This window comes from Hydra vulgaris, chromosome 01 (genome assembly GCF_038396675.1).
Source record: "Hydra vulgaris chromosome 01, alternate assembly HydraT2T_AEP".
NCBI classification, from domain to species: Eukaryota; Metazoa; Cnidaria; class Hydrozoa; order Anthoathecata; family Hydridae; genus Hydra; species Hydra vulgaris.
Window position 1 is genome coordinate 24764522 of NC_088920.1, and position 23837 is coordinate 24788358.

General features: G+C 32.1%; 1 protein-coding gene across 1 annotated transcript; it reads left to right on the top strand.

The window, feature by feature from the left end:
- Positions 1–935: 935 nt before the first annotated feature.
- LOC136074273 (homeobox-like protein HDP1) lies at positions 936–1478 on the top strand. The gene has a single exon (XM_065786578.1). The coding sequence runs from the start codon at positions 936–938 to the stop codon at positions 1476–1478; it is 543 nt and encodes a 180-aa protein (XP_065642650.1).
- The last annotated feature ends 22359 nt before the right edge of the window (positions 1479–23837 follow it).

Below are 23837 nucleotides of genomic sequence, written 5' to 3' on the forward strand. Positions count from 1 at the left end.
GTTAACCACTTATATTTCAGAACGTAAAAGGGTTAAGAAATGGTATAAAAAATAATTCATGCACCTAATAAACACATCTGTTCATAATGCTTACTGTATAGCTAAAAAGTTAGGATTTTCAAAAACATCAATTGTATTTCGCCAAAGGATTATCGATTACATATTTTCAACTTATGTTGACCAAACGAAGAACTTAAAAGCTAGAGGTTGTTCTTCAGTTAATGCTAATCCAATGAGACTAGTTGAGAGACATTTTCCATCATTAATACCTCCTAATCCAATGAGGGCAACCCCATCTAGAAGATGTGCAGTATGTAGTGCTAACAAAATACGAGCTGACACTAGATACATGTGTATTGATTGTGATGTTGGTCTCTGTGTTAATTATTGTTTTAAACACTATCATACTTCTAGAGACTTAAAAATAAATGTTTTATAATACTTATTTATTTGAATATTGTATAAAATATGTTTCGTTTTCTTTTTTGTGACTTAATGTTACAAAAAAAAAAATTCTTTAAAACAACCATTAAAATCGGAATTTAAAAAAAGTACTCCACTAGGAAAGAGCCGCCGTGAAAAAAATATTCCACTGTTAAAGGGTTAACGATGGAGCTACGATCAAACGGCTATTATTGGAACCTGAAGAATTTACATTTGAAGGATGTTGAAGTTGCTGTTACTTTGGAACGAGTGACTCAAGAAGCCCGACAGTTGGATGGTTCCGATAAAGTGATGGTTTCAGCAATATCGCTACTTCCCCAAACAACTGCTTTTGCCGGAACAAATAAAATAACATGTTTTAATTGTGGGAAAGTTGAATATTATGCACGGGACTGCGAGGTAAAATGCAAGAACTGTTCACACAATCATCGAGTCAAAGACTGCATCAAACGATTGCAAGGTTTAAAAGGAAAAGGGAGAATTTGGAAATAATGGCATCCAGTGTTCTCCCTGAAACGGCGTTGCCATCATTAAAAGTTAAAACAAACGGAATGCTCCGAACAGCATTAATTGATTCTGGATGCTCAATTGCAGTGGTTCATGCTAAAAAAAACCGTCCTGCCAGAATGTTAGCATGTGCCACGGCAAAATGTGGTGCAAGTTATATAAGAAGTAAAGAAAACGAAATAAACGAAAAGAACGAAATAAACGAAAAGAACGAAATAAACGAAAAGAACGAAATAAACGAAAAGAACGAAATAAACGAAAAGAACGAAATAAACGAAAAGAACGAAATAAACGAAAAGAACGAAATAAACGAAAAGAACGAAATAATTGAAAAGAACAAAATAAACGAAGAGAACGAAGAGAACGAAACAAACGAAGAGAACGAAACTAACGAAGAGAACGAAACAAACGAAGAGAACGAAACAAACAAAAATAACGAAATTAACGTAGATAACGAAATAAACGAAGAAAAAGAAATAAGAAAAAATAACGAAATAAAACATCAGGATTTTATGGAACTGGAATAAAGAGCCCGCAATTAATAATACGATCCGCGCATACAAGATGAGCGAAGAGCATGAACTTAGTTACCGAAAAGAAATAAATGAATGGATAAACTCTGGCATTCTTGTGCCATATAACGAGCAAACATTGGGACCACCTAAAGTATTGATACCGCTCATGTTGTGCAAGAAAATGAAGGTAGAAAGATACGCCCAGTGGGAGACTTCCGAGCTCTTAACGAATTTGTAAATTGTCACACAGCAAATGCCGACGTTTGTCAAGAGAAACTGCGTCGTTGGAGGAAAATTGAAAGTGCAAAAATTCTTGATCTTAAGAAAGCCTACCTTCAAATTTACATTGACAAAAACTGTGGCCGCATCAAACTGTGATTAGAAATGGGAAACGGTATTGTTTCACCAGAATGTGTTTTGGCATCAACGATTGATTTTCTGTTCTATTAAAGTTGGTGAATTAAAATTATTACGTATACGTGGCAAAAGTCACGCAGATGAACGCGATGAAAGTCACGCATTCATTTATGGTTTTTAATGACTATTGTATTTTTGAAGGTAAAAATAAAAGAACTTTTAAAAACATAATTAGGATTAAATGGTAATATTGAAATTGAGAGAGCTCATAGAGTTAGAAAAAAGAGTTGGGGGATAAAAGAACAAATAAAACTATTGTTGTAAAATTTCTAAGATATTAAGACAATAAAGACCTACAAAGTAAAGGAAAGTATGCATTTAGTATTACTTATAAAAAATTATTTACACGCGATATTAAGTAACTTTTTATTTATTTCAGAGTTATAAAATTAAGTCATAAAATGGATTCAAACCACCTAAATAATTTTGAGTCAATTTCATTTAAAGGCTAAAATTTTGGGGCTTTTTTGTTTCCAGGCTCCAATCATTAAAATTTTTTCCAAAGCATCCTTATTTGACATAAGCATAAACATATAAATGTTTGGAGTTTACTCCATGTCTTGAAGGTATCTCAAAGACCAAAAAATGCTGACGCCACCCCTGCCAATACTTTGCCGTCAGGATAAGTGCAAAAGTTCGTTTTCAGTTTTGTTTAATTTTATTAGACATTTAAATACTTATCACCAAACGAATACAAAGAGAGTTAGTGTTTGTATGTGAAAATTATGTCCTTTGTAATAACCATTTACAAGATTTATCTACTAATCTCCATGTAGTTTCGTCTGTAAATAGTTTGGATTTTTTGCAGGATGTTAAAGCTGAAGGAGCATCACTTGCAACACAACTTCGTGCAAATAGTAGTATACCTTATGGTAACATACCTACAATTTTAAAAGAAAACGATGTTAAAAATAAATTCTAACTAGTTAACTTTATAAATGCGATAAATTTAAAAAATAAATAAAGACTAATTAAAATGTATTTTATTAAATATAAGTTTTCTTTGAGTAAAAATGTAGTCTAATTAGAATGTTTTGCTTATTTTGGCTATTGATTTTGTCCTTCAAGTATGGTGGCATTGTAAGTATGGTCGCATTATAAGTATTATCGCATTGATTCTTAATTTGCAGGGTATCCTCTTATGGTTCAATCTGACGGTATTTGTTATATGCCAGGATTAGAGTCTCATTGTGGGAATAGCAAATTTGTGTATGATCAGTTCCAATATGTTTCTATAAAAAAAACTTTGTTTAATTTGTCACAGAATGAGGCTTATGTAAAAGCATTTCTGGTAAAAAAGTGTAGACTTGGGGTATTAACCGACTTTTCAGATTGAAGTCGTTTCAAAGAGCATTACCTCTTTAGTAATGTCTTCAAAATTTCCCTAATGATTTAATTGTTTTATGATGGTTTACATGTAACCAACCGTTACGAAATCAAAGCTCTGTTCATAACAGTTGTTTTTTATTACGCTATAAAAAATCTTCCAAACGCATGTAACTCTTGTTTTGGCAATGTGCACTTGCTGGCCATTGGTTATATACATGTTATTGCAATTTATGATCATGGGCCAATTGTAAGCTAACTTGTTGATGAGATACAGGAGTTAAGCATTATTAAATTACAAGGAGTGTTTCTAGTTTTAGTTAGTTGTAAATTTATCAAGTCTTTGCCAAGTTACATGTGATAAATTGGGTCTCAACGGCTTGCTTGGATTTGTTGAGATTTTTTCTGGCAGTCATTTTTGTACAGTATGCTATGCAACAAAAAATGAAATCCAAATTAAATTTGAGGATGAACTGTTTCAGATGAGTACTGTGCATAGCAGTAAAATCTGATTAAGTTAGGAGCAAGTAGAAAAAGCAATAAGAACAGTTCAAATAAATTGTAAAATCACTACAGAGATGCCATGACTGAATGCCCACTAAATAAAATAAATGGTTATCATGTTACAGATAATTGGTGTTTAGATATTATGCACACTTTCTTGGAAGAAGTTGTGCTTGTAGGGTTAGGGTGTATTCTTCATGGTTGGTGCATATTAGCTAAGTGTCTAACTTTATCAGATATAAATGAAGATATTTCTTTATTATGGGGAAAAATAACTGTAGAAAAAATTCATAAACCTGCAGAAATTTTTAAAATACAAGAACGAGGGCATGTACTTACACCCTCTATGAAAGCAGTAAAATGGTGGGCTCTGCTCAAGTATTTACCAATGGCTGTAGGAAAAATAGTCACTTAAAGTATAAAATCGGAAATTTCTTTGCATTTAATTGACTTGATTTTTGCACCATGGTTTCCCCATAAAATGGTTGTTTAAATGAAGCATGTTATTAGTGGTCATTTATCTATGATTAGCAAGTTATGCTGCAGCAATGAAGTAAGGTTACTTCCAAAGCATCATTTTCTTGTGCATTTGCCAAATACTATAACTAAACCTGGTCCACTTGTTGGCATGAGTTGTATGCCGTACAAACTGAAAAATTCATTTTTTAAAAGGTGTGCACATATTGTATGCAACTTTACCAATATTTTTCATACTCTAGCACATAGACATCAGCAGCAGGCTTTAGAGTCACAACTCTCTAACAAACACATTCGCAAAATTGTCACTGTGATAAAATAAAGTCTTGAATGTACTTATTCACTTTCTTTTTATAACGCTATGCAAAATATTCTGTGTTTAAGTAATGTAAAGAAATTGCTATTGCAAAAATGTTACACTTAGTAAGTGTTGAATTTAAACAGGAACATTTCATTGCAATTAATATCGATAAAGAGGCTGGATTGCCAAACTTTGTAAAAATTGCATGCTTCATTTCTAATACAAATAATAATCAAATTATATGAACAAAGGAGAGCTTAGAAGTAGTGAAGATAAACATTTTTACTTATCACTTTCATTCTAATGAAGTTATATTTCTTTTTTAACCAGAATATTAGATTTTACAGGTTTCTAATTATGATGATTAACATCCACTTTATTGTCAGAGTTTGCTTGGAAGTACTGAAAAGAAGAACTTTGTTCGACTGCCCTATCATGTTTTTTAATATTTAATATCTTGTGTGAATAGTTTAATTTTATTTGCTTTATATAGATCAATAGCACGGAGTTTTTATCTTTTCGTATGTATTTTTCTATTTTTAGTATGAATAAGTAAAGATCTTTTTATTTATTAAATAGTTTTATTTTAGAATCTGGTTTTAAGCTAAGGTCATTTGTGATGGCCACATAAGAGGACCTTGTACAATTAGGAATTAAGATGGCAGAAAGGAAGTTAATGCAGAAACATTCCAGTTGGTAATGAGTATAATACCCCACAGTGTTCGATGAGTATTAGTGAGTCTGTTAATGCCTCGCCAAGAATCAATAGCTGCAATAGTGTAATCAGTTTAAAAGTTTTCAAACAATTAACAGGTTGCTGAAATTGCAAATGCGGAGTAATAATAATAGAGACATATGTCACAGTGAAGAATAAAGAAATTGAATAAAGATTACTTGACCATTTGATTTTGAGAAAGTGAAACTTATCTAAATATCACAGACAAAAGTCGCATAAAACAGTCTTTGGAAGGCTATGTAATTTCGTTGCAAGCACCTTTTAGCAAGTAATTTAAAACTATAACAAAAGAAATGTCTCAGTTTCAACAGCAATTCTCTTTGATAAGACGTTAGGGTCATTTTAGAGTGTCCGCGTTCTTTATATTTATCCTTAACTTTTTTAAGTGTAATTATTCTCTTTATTATTGGTATATTAAACGTTTGTATTTTAAATCTTGTACTAAAGAACAAAAAAAAAAAAAAAAAAAAAAAAAACAAGAAAAAAACAAAAACAATATGTTACTGAATTGTTTAAAAATTCCAAATTTACTTGTGCATTTTTATTGACTTGTCTAAAGCCTTCGATACAATTGATCATAAAGTTTTATTCAAAAACTTAAATATTATGGAATCTCTGGCAATATTTTGAAGATTTTAAAAAGTTATTTATGTAATAGAAAACAATTTCTTCACTATGGCGTACCATTGAAATCAAAATTGTTCAATGTAACATGCAGAGTTTTTCCAAGGTCTGTACTAGGACCTCTACAATAAAAAAAAAAAATTGAAAACTTATCCTCAAAAATTTCCAAAAAAAAAAGGAAAACTATTCAAAAGAAAAAGTATGCTAAATATATATACTTTAATTCAGCTACACCACTTTTTTATCCATTGCCATCTAAACTATACTAATACGACTTGGGAAAGTGTTAGCGAAACTAAATTAGAATCACTTTATTGCCAACAGTAACATGTTGCACGACTTATTATTTTTAAACATCGTTTTTATCATGCTAAGCCTCTTTTAAATGAAATGAATATTTTTAATATATATCAACCTTATATTATTAATGATATATTTTAAAATATATATATATATATATATATATATATATATATATATATATATATATATATATATATATATATATATTAAAATATGTATATATGATATAGTATTATTAATGATTATGTTTTATGTTTAAATGAAAAACTTGCACATCTTCAATTTCTTTTCACAATTTATACTCTACAGAGTGGTGCAGAGTAAACGCAAGTTTTTCAAACCGCTAGTAGGGAGGGGGTATTGATCTTGAACGAATGTTGGCAGACGGCTTAAACAATGCCGTTTCAGTCGCTACGGAGCATTCGAGCGTACAACATCGTGTGTTCGTTGTCAAGCAGTTTTTTAAAAACTACTCTACAACGAACAACGACAATGATTCGGTAGTCACAGTGCAACGTCTTTTCCGTCAATATTTTAGAGTTGGACGTCGAGGTGCAGTGCTTGATCGAAATACCGTTCTCCGATGGGTTGCTGCGTTTAGAAGTACTGGTTCTGTGATGAAAAAGAAACCACCTGGTCTTCCCCGTTCAGTTCGTTCTCCGGAAAATGTACACTGAGTCAGAACGGCAGTTGTTACTAGTCCTAGACGATCGACTAGACGATATGCTGTAGCGCTGGGTATGTCACGCCGTTCGCTTCACCGCATCTTACATGATGACCTCAAGTATCATCCGTACAAAATAATGATCGTCCAGCAGCCTAATGAAGGGGATTTTGCACAGCGCAGAGAGTTTTGTCGCATAATGGATAAAATGTTTACGGAAGATCCCAATGCTACAGTCTTCATGAGTAATGAAGCACATTTTTATCTTGACGGTTACGTCAATGTTTAAAACTTTCGGTATTGGGCATCGGAGAACCCACAACAGTACAAGAATTACACCAAAGACCTCTGCATAGTTTAAAGGTAAAAGTGTCGTGCTGCATTTTAAAGTTGGGATTGTTGGACCTTATTTTTTTGAAGAGGAAGGAATTGCAGTTACTGTTACATCAGGTCGCTACGTTGAAATGTTAAACAACTTCCTTCATCCAGAACTTAAAAGGCGTCAAGTGAACATGAGAGACATTTGGTTTCAGCAAGATGGTGCCACAGCTCACACGGTGAGAGCATCCATGGAAGTGGTTCGATAAATGTTCCCAGGACATGTGATTTCGAGATTTGGTGATTTTCACTAGCCCCCTCGCTCACCCGACATGTCGATATGTGACTTCTTTTTGTGGGGATATTTGAAATCAAAAGTGTACATGAACAAGCCTCGCATACCTGATGACCTTAAGAATTCCATTCGTCAGAAAATTGAAGCCGTGCCGAATGAAATGATGGAGAGAGCCGTCCGTAATTTTCACGAGAGGATCCAAATTTGTATCCAGCAAGAAGGACGTCATCTCAAAGAAATTATTTTCCAAACCTAAATATGGTATGTAATTTTAAAAACTGCAATAAAAAACCTGTTTTAATAATCTAATTTAATTTAAACTTTTATTTTTAATTAATACTCTTAAGAAATCTATGATCGTAATTTTTAAATACGAAATCTTTTATTTTAATTTATTTATTATATATATATATATATATATATATATATATATATATATATATATATATATATATATATATATGTATATATATATATATATATATATATATATATATATATATATATATATATATATATATATATATATTTATATGCTTGTATCTTTAAATATTTAAAAATAATTATATTTGCATTTCTGCAGGAATATTAATGTTAGAACTATTAAAGAGTTATTTTTATTTAAAATCTGTTTAGGCAGTTCTCGATAACAAAATCTTATGATCTTCTTCGAGTATCCGCGTTTTTATTGTAACGTTAACAAAATTTGTAACTCTTACTATATGTAATTTATATATGTTATTCATTCTTATATTGTAAAACTTAATTTAATTAAATGAAAAGAACATAAAAAAAAAAAAAAAAAAAAAAATCAAGTATTATCCAGATTAGTTTTCAATTCGTCGATATAGAAATTGGCGCTTGTATTTTATGCAAAAAAATTTGAAAATCATTAGCTAACCTGTAAACAACAGTAAAAAGTAAAAAATTTGAGTGTGAATGATGTTTATTTTGTTTGCATTCGCTTCCGAAGGCGGTTGCTCATTAAAAAAAAATGTGTGGGGACCTTTCTCACTTCATGTAGATTGATTTTTACTCAGTTAAATAGTGCCAAAGGCCTAGCAGAATGATGAGGAGACCATTAAAATGTGAAAAAAAGATCTGAGTGAACATGCAAGACAGGTTTTGTACAGTTTTTGTTTTCAGTTCGTGAAGATAAAGATTGGCACTTGATTTTTATGCAAAAAAGTTTTAAAAACATTTGTTACTTTGTTGATATGTAGCAAAGACCTTTTTTTGCCCTGAGAGTTGCTGTTGAGGCTAGAAAAGAACAGCAAAAGTGAAAAACTTGTGCGTGAATGGTGTTTATTTTACTTGCGCTTGCTTCCCTAGATAATTGCTCATTAAAAAAGTGTGTGAACCTTTCTCACTCCATTGAGATTGATTTTCACTTAGTTAAGGTGGTACTTGGGTGAAAAAATAGTGAAAATTGAAAATTTTTAAGAAAATGTCTTTAAGTCGTTTGAACTATCTAGAAAACGCCTACGTAATTTGTTTTTAAAAAAACAATAAAAAAAAATCTAACTTTCTATTTTAAAATAGGCATTAGTAAACTCAGAACTCAAACTTTCATAGCGACAACCCTAGCAACCAATTTTGAATCACTTAAAGCTTCTAAAAGTATGTTTCTTTATAATCTAGAATCCCAGGGTTGGTTGTTTTTTCAATCTACGTAGCGAAAAGTCACGAAACTAATAAACGTTTACATGAGGTTTTCATTGTATAAAATTTTGTATAGAAAAGTTGGATGAAGTTGTATGTAAATCAATATTTGTTCATGTTTATAATCATTGTTTATTTGGTTTCGTTAATTAGTTAATTGAAATGACTTTTTATCTATTATTATTACTGTTTAAATGACTTTTTATTGTCATTTACTTTAGTTTTAATAAGCAAAAAAAAAAATTAAATAAATTAAACAAAAAGAACATTAAAAAAAAAAAATATGGTCAAGTATTATCCAGATTAGTTTTCAACTTTGTTATAGTTAACTTAATAAATAAGTAAACTATAACAAAGATTTGCTACTTTTATTGTTATTAAGTTAACTGGTTTTCATGTGCTACTTATTTCTTTTGTTATACTTAATGGTAATGAATAATAATAAAAAAAAGAGCTATGTTGCAGAGAAAGTCTGGCCATTCGAAGGCATTTTCTAGATGCTCGTTTAAAGGTTATCACCATACAAAAAAACAAGAAGAATCACACGAGGTTCTTTCATCAAACCCACCTATTTCTTCCTCAGGAAAGAAAATAAATCTATCATATTTATCAACAAGTCAACCACTATATTCTAAAATCACTGATAAATCCAATCAAATAAACATTGCATTGTCCTTGCACACCATTGTCACCGATTTGTTACTCTATGTAAGTACTCCAAACTCAACGGTGTATAGTTCGTTTTTTCTACCAATATTCTTATAGAAACTATCAATTTAGTAGCTACATGCCCTGATTGTAAAAAGAAGACTATTAGTCTAACATTTGATGTCTTGAGAAAGCAAGGTTTATCAATACCGTTATTGTTGCATTGTTCAAATTGTAGTTGGTGTGCAACCTTTCATTCGAGTAAAGAATGCAAACGGAAAAGCAGTCGTGGTAGACCTCCATTTGAAGTAAATGAACGCTCTGTTATTGCAATGAGGGAAATTGGAAAAGGTCACGCTGGTTTAGAAAAATTGTGTCGATATTTAAACACGTCACCTCCAATGAATGTTACTGTGTTTAATGAATTACAAAAAAATGTATGTAACTCATATATTGATGTTGTAACGTGTTCTATGAACAATGCCTCCGCTGAATTGAGAGATTCCATATTTGCAACTGATAGAGGTGAAAATGATATTTCAAATGTAACTGTATCATATGATGGATCATGGCAACGAAGAGGTTATGCATCATTAAATGGTGTTGTTACTGTAATAGCAAGTGACACAGGAAAGTGTTTAGAATATCGTGTACGATCTAAAGTTTGTAAGTCATGTCAATCTTAGGAAGCAAAGAAGAGTTCTGATGAATGTGAAGAATATATTTTAACTCATGATTGCAACATCAATCATACTGGTTCTGCTGGTTCTATAGAAGCTGCTGCTTTAGTAGATTGTTTTGTTGCTTCAGAAGATAGTCGTAAGCTCCGATATACAAAATACCTCGGAGACGGAGACTCTCAGTTATATCCTACGGAAACTCAAAGCAACAAATAAGCAGAAATTATTTGATGGAAAAACGTTAGGAGGTGCAGGTCGTCTTACTGAGAAAGTTATAAATAAACTGCAAAATTATTTTGGTATCGCAGTTCGGCAATCGACAGGTTCTACTGTTTACCAGTTTAAAAAAGCTATTGGAGCAGTGCTTTTCCATTGCTTTGAGGCAAAAGATGTTGAATCAAGACACCATATGTGCCCACGAAGTGCTGATAGTTGGTGTAAATATCAGGCTGACAAAATAAACGGTACAGCAACGTATCAAATAACGACCGACGAGTAATGCAAATGGAAAGAAAATCGCTTGATTCAGTTAAGAAGTGGAGAAAGCATATTCGAGTAGTGCGTAAAGGTTTTACAAATAACAATGAACCAGAAGAAGAACTAAAGTATGGTTATGTTTTATTTCTAATCATCAATCATAAAAATTTCTTTTTTTTGAATATATAAAGTTTAGTGATTTTTTAGTGGATTCGTACTTAAATTGGGTTTGTCTCAATTTTAAAACTTTTCGACGGTGCGTCATGTAACTTTTAATTGGGTTGAGCTTTGCACTTTTTGAAATTTTGCATAGCGGATATTTTTTATTAAATGCAGGTTTTGAACCAACGTTTTTTGAAAAAATATTTTTCGGACCATAATAACCTGGGCCCAAAGTTTCATTTTCAAGCCTTATTACAAATAAGATGTTAAAACTTTTTATTATCTTAGATCTAGTTATCCAATCAGGACAATTCAGCTTTCATACCTGTAAAACTATACTAAAAACAAACAGTGAAAATTCCGATAGCATACTACAAGTGGTTTTTTCTCAGTTTGACGCATCGTAAAGTGACCATTTTGTGACTTTTGGGCCCAAAAAAGGACATTTTTGTATTTTTTTTTTCCCAAGGTTTAGTTACCTATATTTAATAAATGCATCAAAATATCAAATTAAAATAAAAAGAAATAAAGATTTTGAGTTTTTCACCCAAGTACCACCTTAAGTGGTGCCAAAGGCCTCGCGGAGTGATGTGGAGACCACTAAAATGTTAAAAGCAGATCCGGGTGAACACGCTGATTTTACGTGATAGTGATCAGCACTAACATTTTATGCAAAAAGGTTTGAAAAACATTCCTTAAGCCGTCGAAATGATAGCGAAAGAACTATTTTGCCCTAAAAGTTGCTATTGAGGCTAAAAAAGAACAGCAAAAAGTTAAAAAGATTAATGTAAATGCTGATTATTTTGTTTGTGCTCGCTACCCTAGGTGGTTGCTAATAAAAAAACCGTGAGAGGACATTCATCCGTTTCCTCATCAAAGATTTAAATAAGAAGCGAACTTTACTACAATATTGACAGTACATGTAGTACACACACACAGCATGCGATACATAGACATACTACAAAAAAATGATAAGACAAATTGTACAAACTTGTACAATATGTCTAAATTTTATTCTTCTTTTCTTTATTCGTTCTAATTTAAGTCGTTTGCATAAAATTTATCTATGAAAATTGAAGAGTTTGATCTTGATCAGCACCGCGTCAGTTTTTCGCCGAGTCAGTGCGCTGAGATGCAAAAGGCCTTTGCAGGGCCCTATTCTTATTCGCCTAAGATTTTAGACTGTTGACCGGCATAAAGCGGTCCAAGACCTGGCGCAGACGATGACCTGCAAGAGTAGATGGGTGGTTAAAAACTCAACAGCGGCGTCGGAATACCTCCAACTAATTGTTCGCTCCCATGGATAGCTAGCTCTGTACCAGATGGAACCCTTCACATATTATAACAGATGTTGTATCCACCGCACGCTGATCCGCGTAAGTTGTCTGGAAAGACAGCTCCACTGATCATACTCCATAACGTCTAAACTTGAACTAATTAGGCTATTTGCTCAACAGTTATACGTGCAGCAAGTCGCACTACATTAAGTTGCAAGACTTAATCCAGAATAATGTTTCCTTATATTTGGGTGCTTTCATTACATGCAATGATTTGTAACAATCTTCCGATCTTCGTCGGTTTCAATTTGCTTAGTATCCTCTGGGTTTTACACGTAATTGTTACAATAGCCCCAACTGCAATCCCTACAACTGATATATAGTTAGGAGTTCTGCCGTTGCTCCTCTCAAGTTCTTGAGTCCAACTCCTATCAAGCTTGAGTGGGTCATACTTAGCGTATTATCTTTCCGAGGTATCTTTCCGATTTCTCATACGGACATGCCATATCAATGATAGCAATCACACTATCATCTTTTACAACTATATCGGTTTAATTGTAACGCCTGCCATTCCCAGATAGACACATAAGTGGAACTTTTTAATACATCATTTTCATTTATTTTTTTTACAACTTATTAGAAAAAATATCAAATGATAAGAAAAGTATATATTTTGCTTCTCTCATGTCTTCTATCCTAGTCAGAGAAGCATTTTTTCCTAACTTGTAGAAGGTTAAAAAAAATTCGCTAAAATTCGCGAATTTTTTATACTTTTCTAATTTTTTTTTTTTTACTCATTTAGATAATTTTTTTATTTTTTTTTATCATAAAGACATTTTTTTAGACATTCTTTTATCTTTTTCAAAAGTAAAGAAGCTTAAAATATTGAACATAGCTTTTGCCAAATGAGTAATTAAAATATTAGGTGAAAATATAAATTCTCCGATAAATATTGTTTTTGAAAATAATATAGCTCAAAAGTTCGGCAGAGTTCCACCCTGAAATGACTTTTTTATCCTAGGGGATGTTATCATGGATAACTAAAAAAAAATCAGCTGCCCCAAATTGCCCGAACTGAATTTATGGGCATTAGTATAAAAAATAAAAATCTGTGTAAAATATTCCCCCCCCCCTACAATGAGGGGGTTGTAAACTGTACGTGGTTATTACTTTTAAACGCCAAAAGATTTTTTTATGAAATTTGAACTCTATAGATAAAATTAAATTATTTTTTAAGTTTTGAAAACAATTATGTTTAAAATACTGTTCCCCCTCTCAAAGGGTTGGAGGGGGCCGATATTTAAGTTCTTCATGTTCCCAAGCTCCAATAACCCTAATATTTTGTAACACATCCTCATTTGACAATAGTATTAAAATAAAAAATTTGTGAGTTTACATCATGCCTGGAAAAGTGTTTCATCCGCATTTCTTGAAACTTGAGTACAGATGTTGTTAACATGATGTGATTATATTATGTTAAATGTTACATGACGTCTAGTGGTTTATAACTAAAGTGGCTAATTGTTGTTATTGTATTTGTACGGTTTTGTGTGTAATTGATAATTTTTTATTTTAAGGATGTTTATGTGGGTTTAATAGTAATTTTGGTCCAATGCCTTCAAGCCCCAACTTTTGCAGGCCTCTTCACCTGCAATACCAAAAAGAAACAAGAGTCAACAAGAGCTTAAGAATTACATGTTAGGAAGCAAATAGAAAGTCTTCAATATTTTGAACTTGAAATCCCCTTCTCTAACCAGAAAGCAAAAATAAAAATAAAAATTGAGATGACATTGTTCGACAGCAAGGCAGTGAATGCTGTAAGATACAAATTCAATCAACTCAATCTTGCAGTGTTTGTTCTGCCAAGGTTAGTGAGATGAACAAGCTGGATATATTTAGAGAAAAAGTTTGCAATAAGCAAGCTATAGCTTTAGGATTATCCACACTGCACTATTGGATACGAATTTTTGAAATCATTCTACACTTGGGATATAAAATGGATATTAAAACATACCAGTCCCGATCTCCAGAAGATAATTTATCTGTAAAATTTCAAAAAACAGAAATCAAAAAAAGTTTAGAGAGGTGTTATGCTTAGTGGTTGATACTCTTAAGCAGGGATTTGGAAAAACTAATACAGGAAACACTGCAAGGAGGGTATTTCTAGCAGCAGAATCTTTCTCTAAAATAACAGGAGTTAGTTTGGACATCATTTTAAGACTAAGAAAGATATTGAATGTCGTTTGCAGTAGATTCCACCTGAACTTGGATGCTTTTAAATCATGCTGTTATAAAACGTCAGAGCTGATAGTGGAAACCTATTCTTGGTACATTATGCCACCTACACTTTATAAGGTTCTGGACCATGGATTTTTAATTGCTGAGTATTTGGATCTTCCGATTGGAGCGTATTCGGAGGAGGCTCAGGAAGCGCAAAATAAGGCCATACGAAATGCATAACTCAATCACACATGCAAAATATCTAGAATTGATGTGATGCAAAACCAATTCCATTATTTACTAATAAGAAACGATCCTGTCGTCTCTTCGACTGCTTTCAGGAACCCCAAGACATTTTTTGGTCCTAACCTTGATCCTGACGTATAGGACCTCCTCAGAGGAAACGAATGGTTATTTTTTTTCTTAATAAATGTTTCTTTTCAAATTTAAACTTTTTTCATGTAAAAACTCACTTATCAGTATATATAATCAGGAATTACATATTAATGCCTAATAAACAAGAAAAATATTTTTTTCACGAAATATTTTTAGATTTATTTTAATATTTTCACAAAATGTTTTTAGAATAACTTCTAAAATCTAAAAAATAAAAAAAAATTGCATTGAAAATTCAAGAGAAGAGGGGGAGGGAATAGGGGGGTAAAGGGAGGGGTCTAAAACTTGAAAAGTTTTTAATTTACGCACTTTTTAAGTTTGTTTTTGAATTGGAACAATAATTTAAAAAAAACCTTTATTACTTTTTGACAATTTTGCTTCACTGTGCGCCTGCTTGACCCATCATTAAGTCTTATGTCTTTGGCGAGTTTATCACAAAGCAAGTTATGACGTTTTGAGTATGCATCTCGGCTTGTAGAACATCCAGCCAAAATGTGATCATTAGTTTCTGCTGTTAATTCACAGCACCGAAATTTTGTGATAGTCGGGTCGACTATGTTTCTCTACAGATTAATCTTTTTTGGAATCACTCTTGCCATTGCCTTCTAAATTAGAATTTTGTTTCAAAGTCTCATATTCTTTTCCAACAACCAGTGACGATTTACCGAGGACTCTGCTATTGTCTTAAGGGCGCCTCCATCGGTTTGTTTGCGAATTTTGTTTACCCTCTTAAGTACTTTCTGGCGGCATCTAGTTCTACCCCTGCTAACGCGGCCCTTTTTCTCAAAACTCTATTTGACTGCATAATGCAGGCTCTGAAAACTAGGACTACTCCATTCGTTGACTTAGCTCTTCTTCATTGTATGACAATTCCTGACACTACATCAGGAATTTGTAAGGCTTTGCTTGAATGCATCCATTTTCTATTGCATCTTGCGGGTAAACAAATGATGGTTTTCACCCATTCTTCACAAATCGTGAGCACTTACGGAGCTCACAGATTTCGCACCCAGACATCCAGAGAATATAGTTTGCTCGGGCACAAACTACCTCTTTTAGCACTTTCACTTAGCTTACACTCCCTGAGCCTGGTTAGCCAAAGCTTCCATTTCTCAAATGGAAGAGTAATCTTACCGGCTTGATCAATCGCAAAACCAAGATATTTTTGAATACTTTCGTACTTCATAAATGGGATTTCAACAACCTGGTTATCAAATTTTCACTATTTATGCGCCCTCGTAAGGACTTTCATGAATCGTTTGTCATTTACAGCCAAAACGCGTAACAACTGGGATTTCGCTGGATTTACAGCTAAACCCTTCTCCTCAAAGATTGTATTGCACAGGTTAATTAACACGTTTATTTTAACCAAATTCTTCGATAACAACACGCTATCATCAGCAAAAGCTATGGAAGAATATATCGTGGCCTTCTAGTTCAAGACCGCAGCAAGTTGCTTCTAATATCTCAACTAGTTCATCTATTAGTAGAATGAACAGCAAGGGAGACAGCAGGCAAACCTAATTTAATCCCAAATTTATACATAAAGGTCGAGTCTTAGTTTTCTCAAACGTAATGCTCGTGACACCTCCCGCATATAAACTGTCTACCACTTTAATCACACTTCGCGGTATGCATTTCCTTAACAATCCTTTCTTTATCGATTTATGCAAAATCGTATCAAACGTTTCTGCAAGATCGACAAATACGACTGTGCATTCTGTAAGACTGGAGAATGCATTAGATGGTTTTTACAATCTTAAAGCACTTATCCAAAGGGACGAATGTTTTCTGTCTTACATGAAGTTGTAGATTTATTCCAATCCGTCTGTCCTAGATACACCCTATTTAGCATATTGCCGATCGTCACAGCTTGGTAGTTCGACGTTAGATGCTTCTCGCCACCCTTATGCAAGAGTATTGTTCGGAACCTACAAAAATTCTATGCAAGTACTACTATTTAAAAATGTTGGCGTGGGCTCGCTTTTTTCATGTCCTGTATAAGCAAGCCATTTGAACCACCAGATATCTTTCATGATTGCGCTGACTGCATCTTGTATCTCCCTAATCGTAATACAAATATAGATTATTAAGTTGAATATTTTGTCATTTTGCACTGTCCAAGCTGAGTTCTTAACTCTATCCGGTCAATGTACAAATGTTGTACTTCATCTAACTCTGACCCAACCTCTTCCTCTGATATTTCCTTAAAAATGTGTAAGATTCTTGTGTCCAAGAATCTTATAAAGAGTTTCCTTTTTCTTTTTTCAATAGAAACTTTTCAAAAATGAACACTTCCTCCATTTACGAAAGTTCCTGTTAAGTCTGAAACCATCTGGAAACTCCTAACTCACCACCACTCTTTGAGGTTGTCTTAAACCCAGGGCATGTCTTGAAATTCTAAAAATCTGCTAATCGTCATAAACCAATCAACTTTGATGGACCTTTGTATATTCCCCCTGGAATATACAAAGGTCCATCAATCAGATGCGTTCGTGCAATTGCTTTGACGCAGTAATGCGAGACAATAATTTCACATACTGTCTTACCAGGTTTGCTTTAATTACAGCCGATTCAACCGGCGCGTTAATAGGCTGTTATTTATTGGTTGAAATCAATGTTACCATTTCAACCTTATCGACATCTGGTACTAATTCAATTGAATCAGCTATATTAATCACACCAGGGGTTATTGTTATAAAGATTTAATCGGCGTAAAATGCTTCCGGCGGCAAATTTTACCAGCATATATGATTTTTTCAATGTTATAAAAATTTTTTAAAAGTTACTGATGGTAAATTTCTACAGCCAAAACGTTTGCAGTCAATAAATTTTCCGGAAGAGCGACCTACGTAAATTTTTGGTGAAGATATAAAGATATGTATATTAAGTTGTAGAAACCTGTGGTTCCGAACTTTTCAAAGTACTTACTTTAAGTTGAAAATTTATTACAGATTCATTCATTTTAATAAAACGCACCATTTTAAATAAATTTTATTTGTTTAAAAGTTTTGTTGTTTATATTTTTCTACTGACTTTGTCATGTAAGAAATGTGACTCATTTTCGAAATTTAAATCTGCGCTTAAAATTCTCTTCAACTATTTTTTAAAAAAATATTGCTTTATAAATCTTATACTTTTCTTAAACTTATTATTTCTAACCCTAACTCTGAGCTTCAACTTATCTAATTTTTTTTGCCTTTCTGTTGTGTTTTAATATTTTTTGTTAAATTTTTTATTTTATTCTTTCTTAAACAGAAGTATTTTTAATATTCTCTTTGCACTATTATTGTTATTATTACTATACTTTTATCATTATAATTAATATTATTCTTATCGTTGTTAGTATTGCTATATTTTCTTTTTATATTACTGTTTTTATTATTTTGTTGTTGTTATTGTTTTTGATATTGTCATATTAGATTTGATTTGATTTAATTTGATCACGAAAAATTTTGAAAGTTTGTAAAAAACAACGAGGCAAGAGCAACAAAAACTAATTGCTGAACTTATTAGTGAAAAAACTTATTAGTGAAAAAAAAGATTTTTTTGCATCATTTAATGATGCAAAAAGTCCTTTTTTTTTTAAAAAAAAAACTTTTTGCATCATTCAAAAAAAAAATCGCTAAAATGTCTCTAAGTCTGAACTTTGGAATTCATTCACAAGAGTGTCACCTTGAAGATCAAGGATCACACAACAAATACAGTTATGAAAATTTGCGTTTAAATAGTACTAAAATTGTTTGATTTTTTCCTATTTTGCTTAGATTTGTTTTTGCTTAGTTTTTTTCTAATTTATTTACTTAACCTACAATTCATGAATATAATTATATATTTCAGTTAATTCTCTTTTATATAGGATTTCAGTCCAGCAAAGAAATTATTGCTTGTCCAACAAAAACAGGAACCAGAAGTCTAGTTTGCCAGTATAGAGCATACGAAAGATCAATCAATAGATACGTAACTTCAGCTGTCACTAACATCTGGATAAAAGCTGGTTTTGCGCGCAACATTATTAGTGGAAGATCTGTTAGGTAAATTTTACATACAAAAAAAATATTATAGGCTTCTCTTGTTTTTTAGTAAATTAAGCTACGTAATACTTTTCAGTGAAAGGATCCTAAAACTCACAGAGAAATACAACAAAATGAAAGGATGGAGTAAACTAAACTGGAATTCAATTAAAGGGATCTGGACTCAAAAGCAAGTAGATTTCCAGGTGGAGGTTAATACCTTGTTTAGTATATCTGTTCCTACAATAATTGACATAATAATAAAAGATCAGAGAAGAACCGAAGATGCAAAGAAAGAAGATGTAGCCTTCTACGAAGACCAGAGATCTAAAAGGAATATGACCATGACTGCACAGCATGATGAAGAATTGAAAATTAAGGCTCTGCGAAGAAAGCAGAGATACGAAAGAGTTGAGCAATTGAATGATAAGAAAAACACAAAGGCTCAAAAAGAAAAAAGAACTTTGTAAACATTTAACAGATTGCAGAAATCAACAAACGAGAAAAGTACTGACTAAGCTTTGGATGGACAAATTGAATTTGAAGATGATGTTAGCCCATTTGAAAGTTCTATTTTATGTGAAGAAAGTGATGATTCTGAATATGATGTATCCAAATCAGAAAAATCGAAAATAATTTAAGAGTAAACTCCAGATGTAATAATTGAAGCTACTTCTGCTGTTAGCGTTCGGTATAGAATCGGTGTTAGGCCCCAGACTGCTATAATTTCTGCTACTTGCAATAAAGCAGGTGTTGACTTGCATGAGATTAATTTATCAAGATCTATTATACACAGAAAAAAATACAGAATTATTGAAAATCTTGGTAAATATTATTCACCTAAGTGTATAAGTTTATTTCTTTTATTTTCTCTATTATTTCAAATGTATAATTTAATTGATTTAGGAGAAACACTACAACAGGATCTTGTTGATGTTTTAAAAAGAAAAAAACTCATCGTCCATTTTGATGGGAAACTTGTTCAACAGCTGGATAAAGAGAATGATCTATCAGTTAACTGTGAGAGAATTGCAGTTAGTGTAACTAGCCCAGATTTGGAATATAGAGATGATTTTTTGTTTGGCATAGTGCAGGCAAAAAATTCAACTGGGTCTGAGCAGGTAAATTTAATCCTCAATCTCTTGGAATACTATGATATTGTCGGCAATACCATTGGTGTTTGCTGCGACTCAACTGCATCCAACACTGGAAAACTTGCGGGAGCAGTTACAATCCTATCAACTATCCTTAATACAAGTCTTGTCTGGTGCATGTGTCGTCCCCATCTTATTGAAGTACATATTAAACATTTTATAACTGCTCTGACTGGCGCCGAGACCAAGTCTCCGAGAAGAGAAATTAATGTGTGCTTACAGAAGGCTTGGTCAACAATTGTTGACAAGATAGACACATCATCAGACAATCTGGTTAAGTTTAACTGGACTTCTTTAGAGATACGATCACCCGTATATAATATAGCCAAGGCAGCATTAAAGTTTGGGGAAATTGCACTTCACGAAAATATTTTCAAAAGAGGAGACTACAAAATCTTTGTCACTTATATGTTTACTACCTTGGTGGTCATGTTCCTGGTTTAAAATTTTATTAGCCAGGAGCTTGCCATGCAGCAAGGTTTATGGCAGATGCAGTTTATTTGCTTACTATTAGAAAAGACAAAGAACATCTCAATTATCATGAATGAAAAGGAGAAGAAGATGGTTAAAACAGCTTCTTTATTTATATCTTTAACATACTGTTCTTGGTTTTTCAAAAGCTCTCTTAGTATTAAAGCACCAGTTAATAATTTAGCAGCATTCAAAGATGTGTTTGATTTAAGTAAAGAATATCCCGAGTTTTCTCAATCAATACTGAAAAACATGCAAAATCAAACCTGGTGTTTAAGTCAGCAGCTTGTTGTAATGGCTTTAGTTGATGATGATGTTGAAAAAGATGAGAAGAAGAATATACTCCAAAAACTGTTACAGTTTCCTGTTCCTGAAAAATTCATGAAGGGTAAACCTAAAATGCCTGTAATCATATCGTCAACAACACTATCAAATTTAGTTGGTGATCAGAGCTGGATTATGTTTTGCCTAGCCAAGGTTACCCATGACCAGGTTAAGTGAGCTGCACAAGGGGACTTGACTGTTTTAGACAACTTTAAGTTTTTTGTTAAAAATATGGTAGTCACCAATAATTGTGCAGAAAGAAATATAAAACTGATCCAGAACTTTATTATGTCATACCGAAATGAAGATATGAAGCAGAATATTTAGTTGATTGCAAAAAACCACAAAAAAACGTTGAATAAAAATCTGACTAAAACCCAGCTAAATCAGATTTGAAGTGCTTGTGATATTTTTTCAACATTTCTTTCCACAATTCTTCAACACATGCAACATATATTTCACATAATTTTTAATATGATAAATGCTTAACATAATTTTTTATCTAATATTTACAAGTTTTATCGTAAAAATAACAAACAATAAAAAAAATCAAAAAATTTTAAAAAGTTTTACGCCAAGCACTTATAACTGTTTATATATAAAAACTCTGATATATTTGGTCATAATATACTAGAAACCAAGTTCTAGATATCTTTTTTCCATAACAAAATTTTTTTTTTGGACACCCTAACACATATATATATATATATATATATATATATATATATATATATATGTTATGTTATATATATATATATATATATATATATATATATATATATATATATATATATATATATATATATATATATATATATGTTATGTTATATATGTATATATATATATATATATATATATATATATATGTTATGTTATATATATATAATATATATATATATATATATATATATATATATATATATATATATATAAACACGCATACAAAAATAAAAAATATTTATTTTTATAAAGTTAATTTATGTTTGGATATGCAAGTTCGAACGGTTAATGTGAGCGATTTCCCATCGGAGGCCCGTGATCAAATCGCGGTCAAGCTATGATTTTTATTTTATATTAAAATTTTTTTATTTTAATGGACGAATCGAATAAAAACGAAACTTACTTACGGCGGACATTTTATTTAGGCAACCCTCTTCAATCCTTGAAAAACGAGTCTCACACGAGATGAGTAATAATAAAAACAAAGCTCAAAACCTGTTTTTTGAGGACTCAAAAAAAAGGGTTGCCTGACATACACATCCACTTTACACGTGCAAGGTGGACGTAAGTTTGTGTACACACAAGCAGTGTATAAAGGTAGAATGGGTGTGCAGAGAGGGACACTTTTCCCACCCTCCCTTATGCAATACAAAATTTTATGTTGACAAACTATCTTTAGTCAGAAAATAAACTTTTTTATTATTATCTAGTGAATTATGGAAAATGATGAGACGATATGTTTTTTTTTTTTTTTTCCTAATGTTGATATTTGTTGAAAAACATTTTTTTATTAACAAGTACTTGTTAATTGTGATAAATAAGACAAAAAAGCATTACTAAGGAGTTTCTTTTAAAAATAGTGCGTAGGTACGTTCATATTGACCCCTTTACCCATCCCCTATACGCTATCGTACGCTATTTGAAGACTTCCCCCTACCCCTCTATAGGCATAAATACTTTATAAAAAAATTCAGAAACAGAACTGCTTATAGTGGAAGTGAATAATATGAACATTTATTCCCAAACCTAAATCAAAAAAATTCTAATAAGATTGTAAAACAGTTTTTCACATTTCTATTAAAATTTTACTTTTCAAAAACAGAGAAACCTATCGCAAGGAGTACTATTAACAGGTTCAGTAGTCTGGTCGAAACTTCACTTTTTCATCTTCATCAAATTCGCAGGTGTCACCAAAATAGATTGCTAGGTTGTGCAAAATGCAAGCAGCAATGACAAATTTTGGTGGATCTCTCATGTCCTTTAGGCGGAACCCTGTTAAAAAGAATGAAATCTTTTTTTCAGAACACCGAAGCTTCTTCCGACAACATTTCTGGTGCTGCAATAACCCTGGTTTATTCGTGTCTTTGCCTGATCTCCGTGATCAGCCAAACTCGCAAAGAATAACTAGAGTCACCAAGAATGACAGCACCTTGAAATGGCCTTTGGCAGTTTGTTTCCAACGCCTCCCCCCCATTCACAGTTTATTCTCCTTTACAAAGGGGTTGATATGGCAGAATTGTTGGTGTCTACATTGTACAATGCTATGTTAGGGCCGGCAGCAGCCAGAACGTTAATGGCGTGAATCTGGTAACGGTCGTAAAACGATATTTTATCAATTTTAGGTGGGGTCACTTGAAAAAATGTTCCATCGATTGCACCTTGTATAAGAAAAATAAGAAACAAGGATAGAAAAAATTAAATGCGTTGTTTTTAATTAATTTAAAATATAGCTACTTTTTAAGATTTCTAAAAATTTGTTGATCACCTTGAGTTGTGTCAGTCAAACAATGCAGAAATCTCAAACGGCTTTTTGATTTTTTTTAATATTGACAAACCTGCAACACATGGAAAGCCACCCAGTTTAAAAACGTCATCAACGAGTTTGAAGCAGTCATCAGGTTATTTAAACACTTCATTTTTGAGTGATGAGATGGCATCGGCAACTCCATGGACGGTTGAGTGAATGATCTTGGCATCAACATCTCGTAAAAGGTGGTAAAAGTTGATGTTCCCAAGAAATGAGAAAACAGCAAAATCTGAAAAGCAACATATTTTTATATTTCATTACAAACTGTGATTGTATCTAACTCTCAGTATTATTTCAACGAATTTCGTTTATTTTTGTTTATTATGGCAATTTCGTTATAAAGAAATTGAAGAAAGGAATATAACTACTGACAATTTGTTGGAAGACATTTTGCT

What these genes read in the sequence shown, in the direction of transcription:
- LOC136074273 (XM_065786578.1), top strand. Translation starts at nt 936, where the DNA reads ATGGCATCCAGTGTTCTCCCTGAAACGGCGTTGCCATCATTAAAAGTT.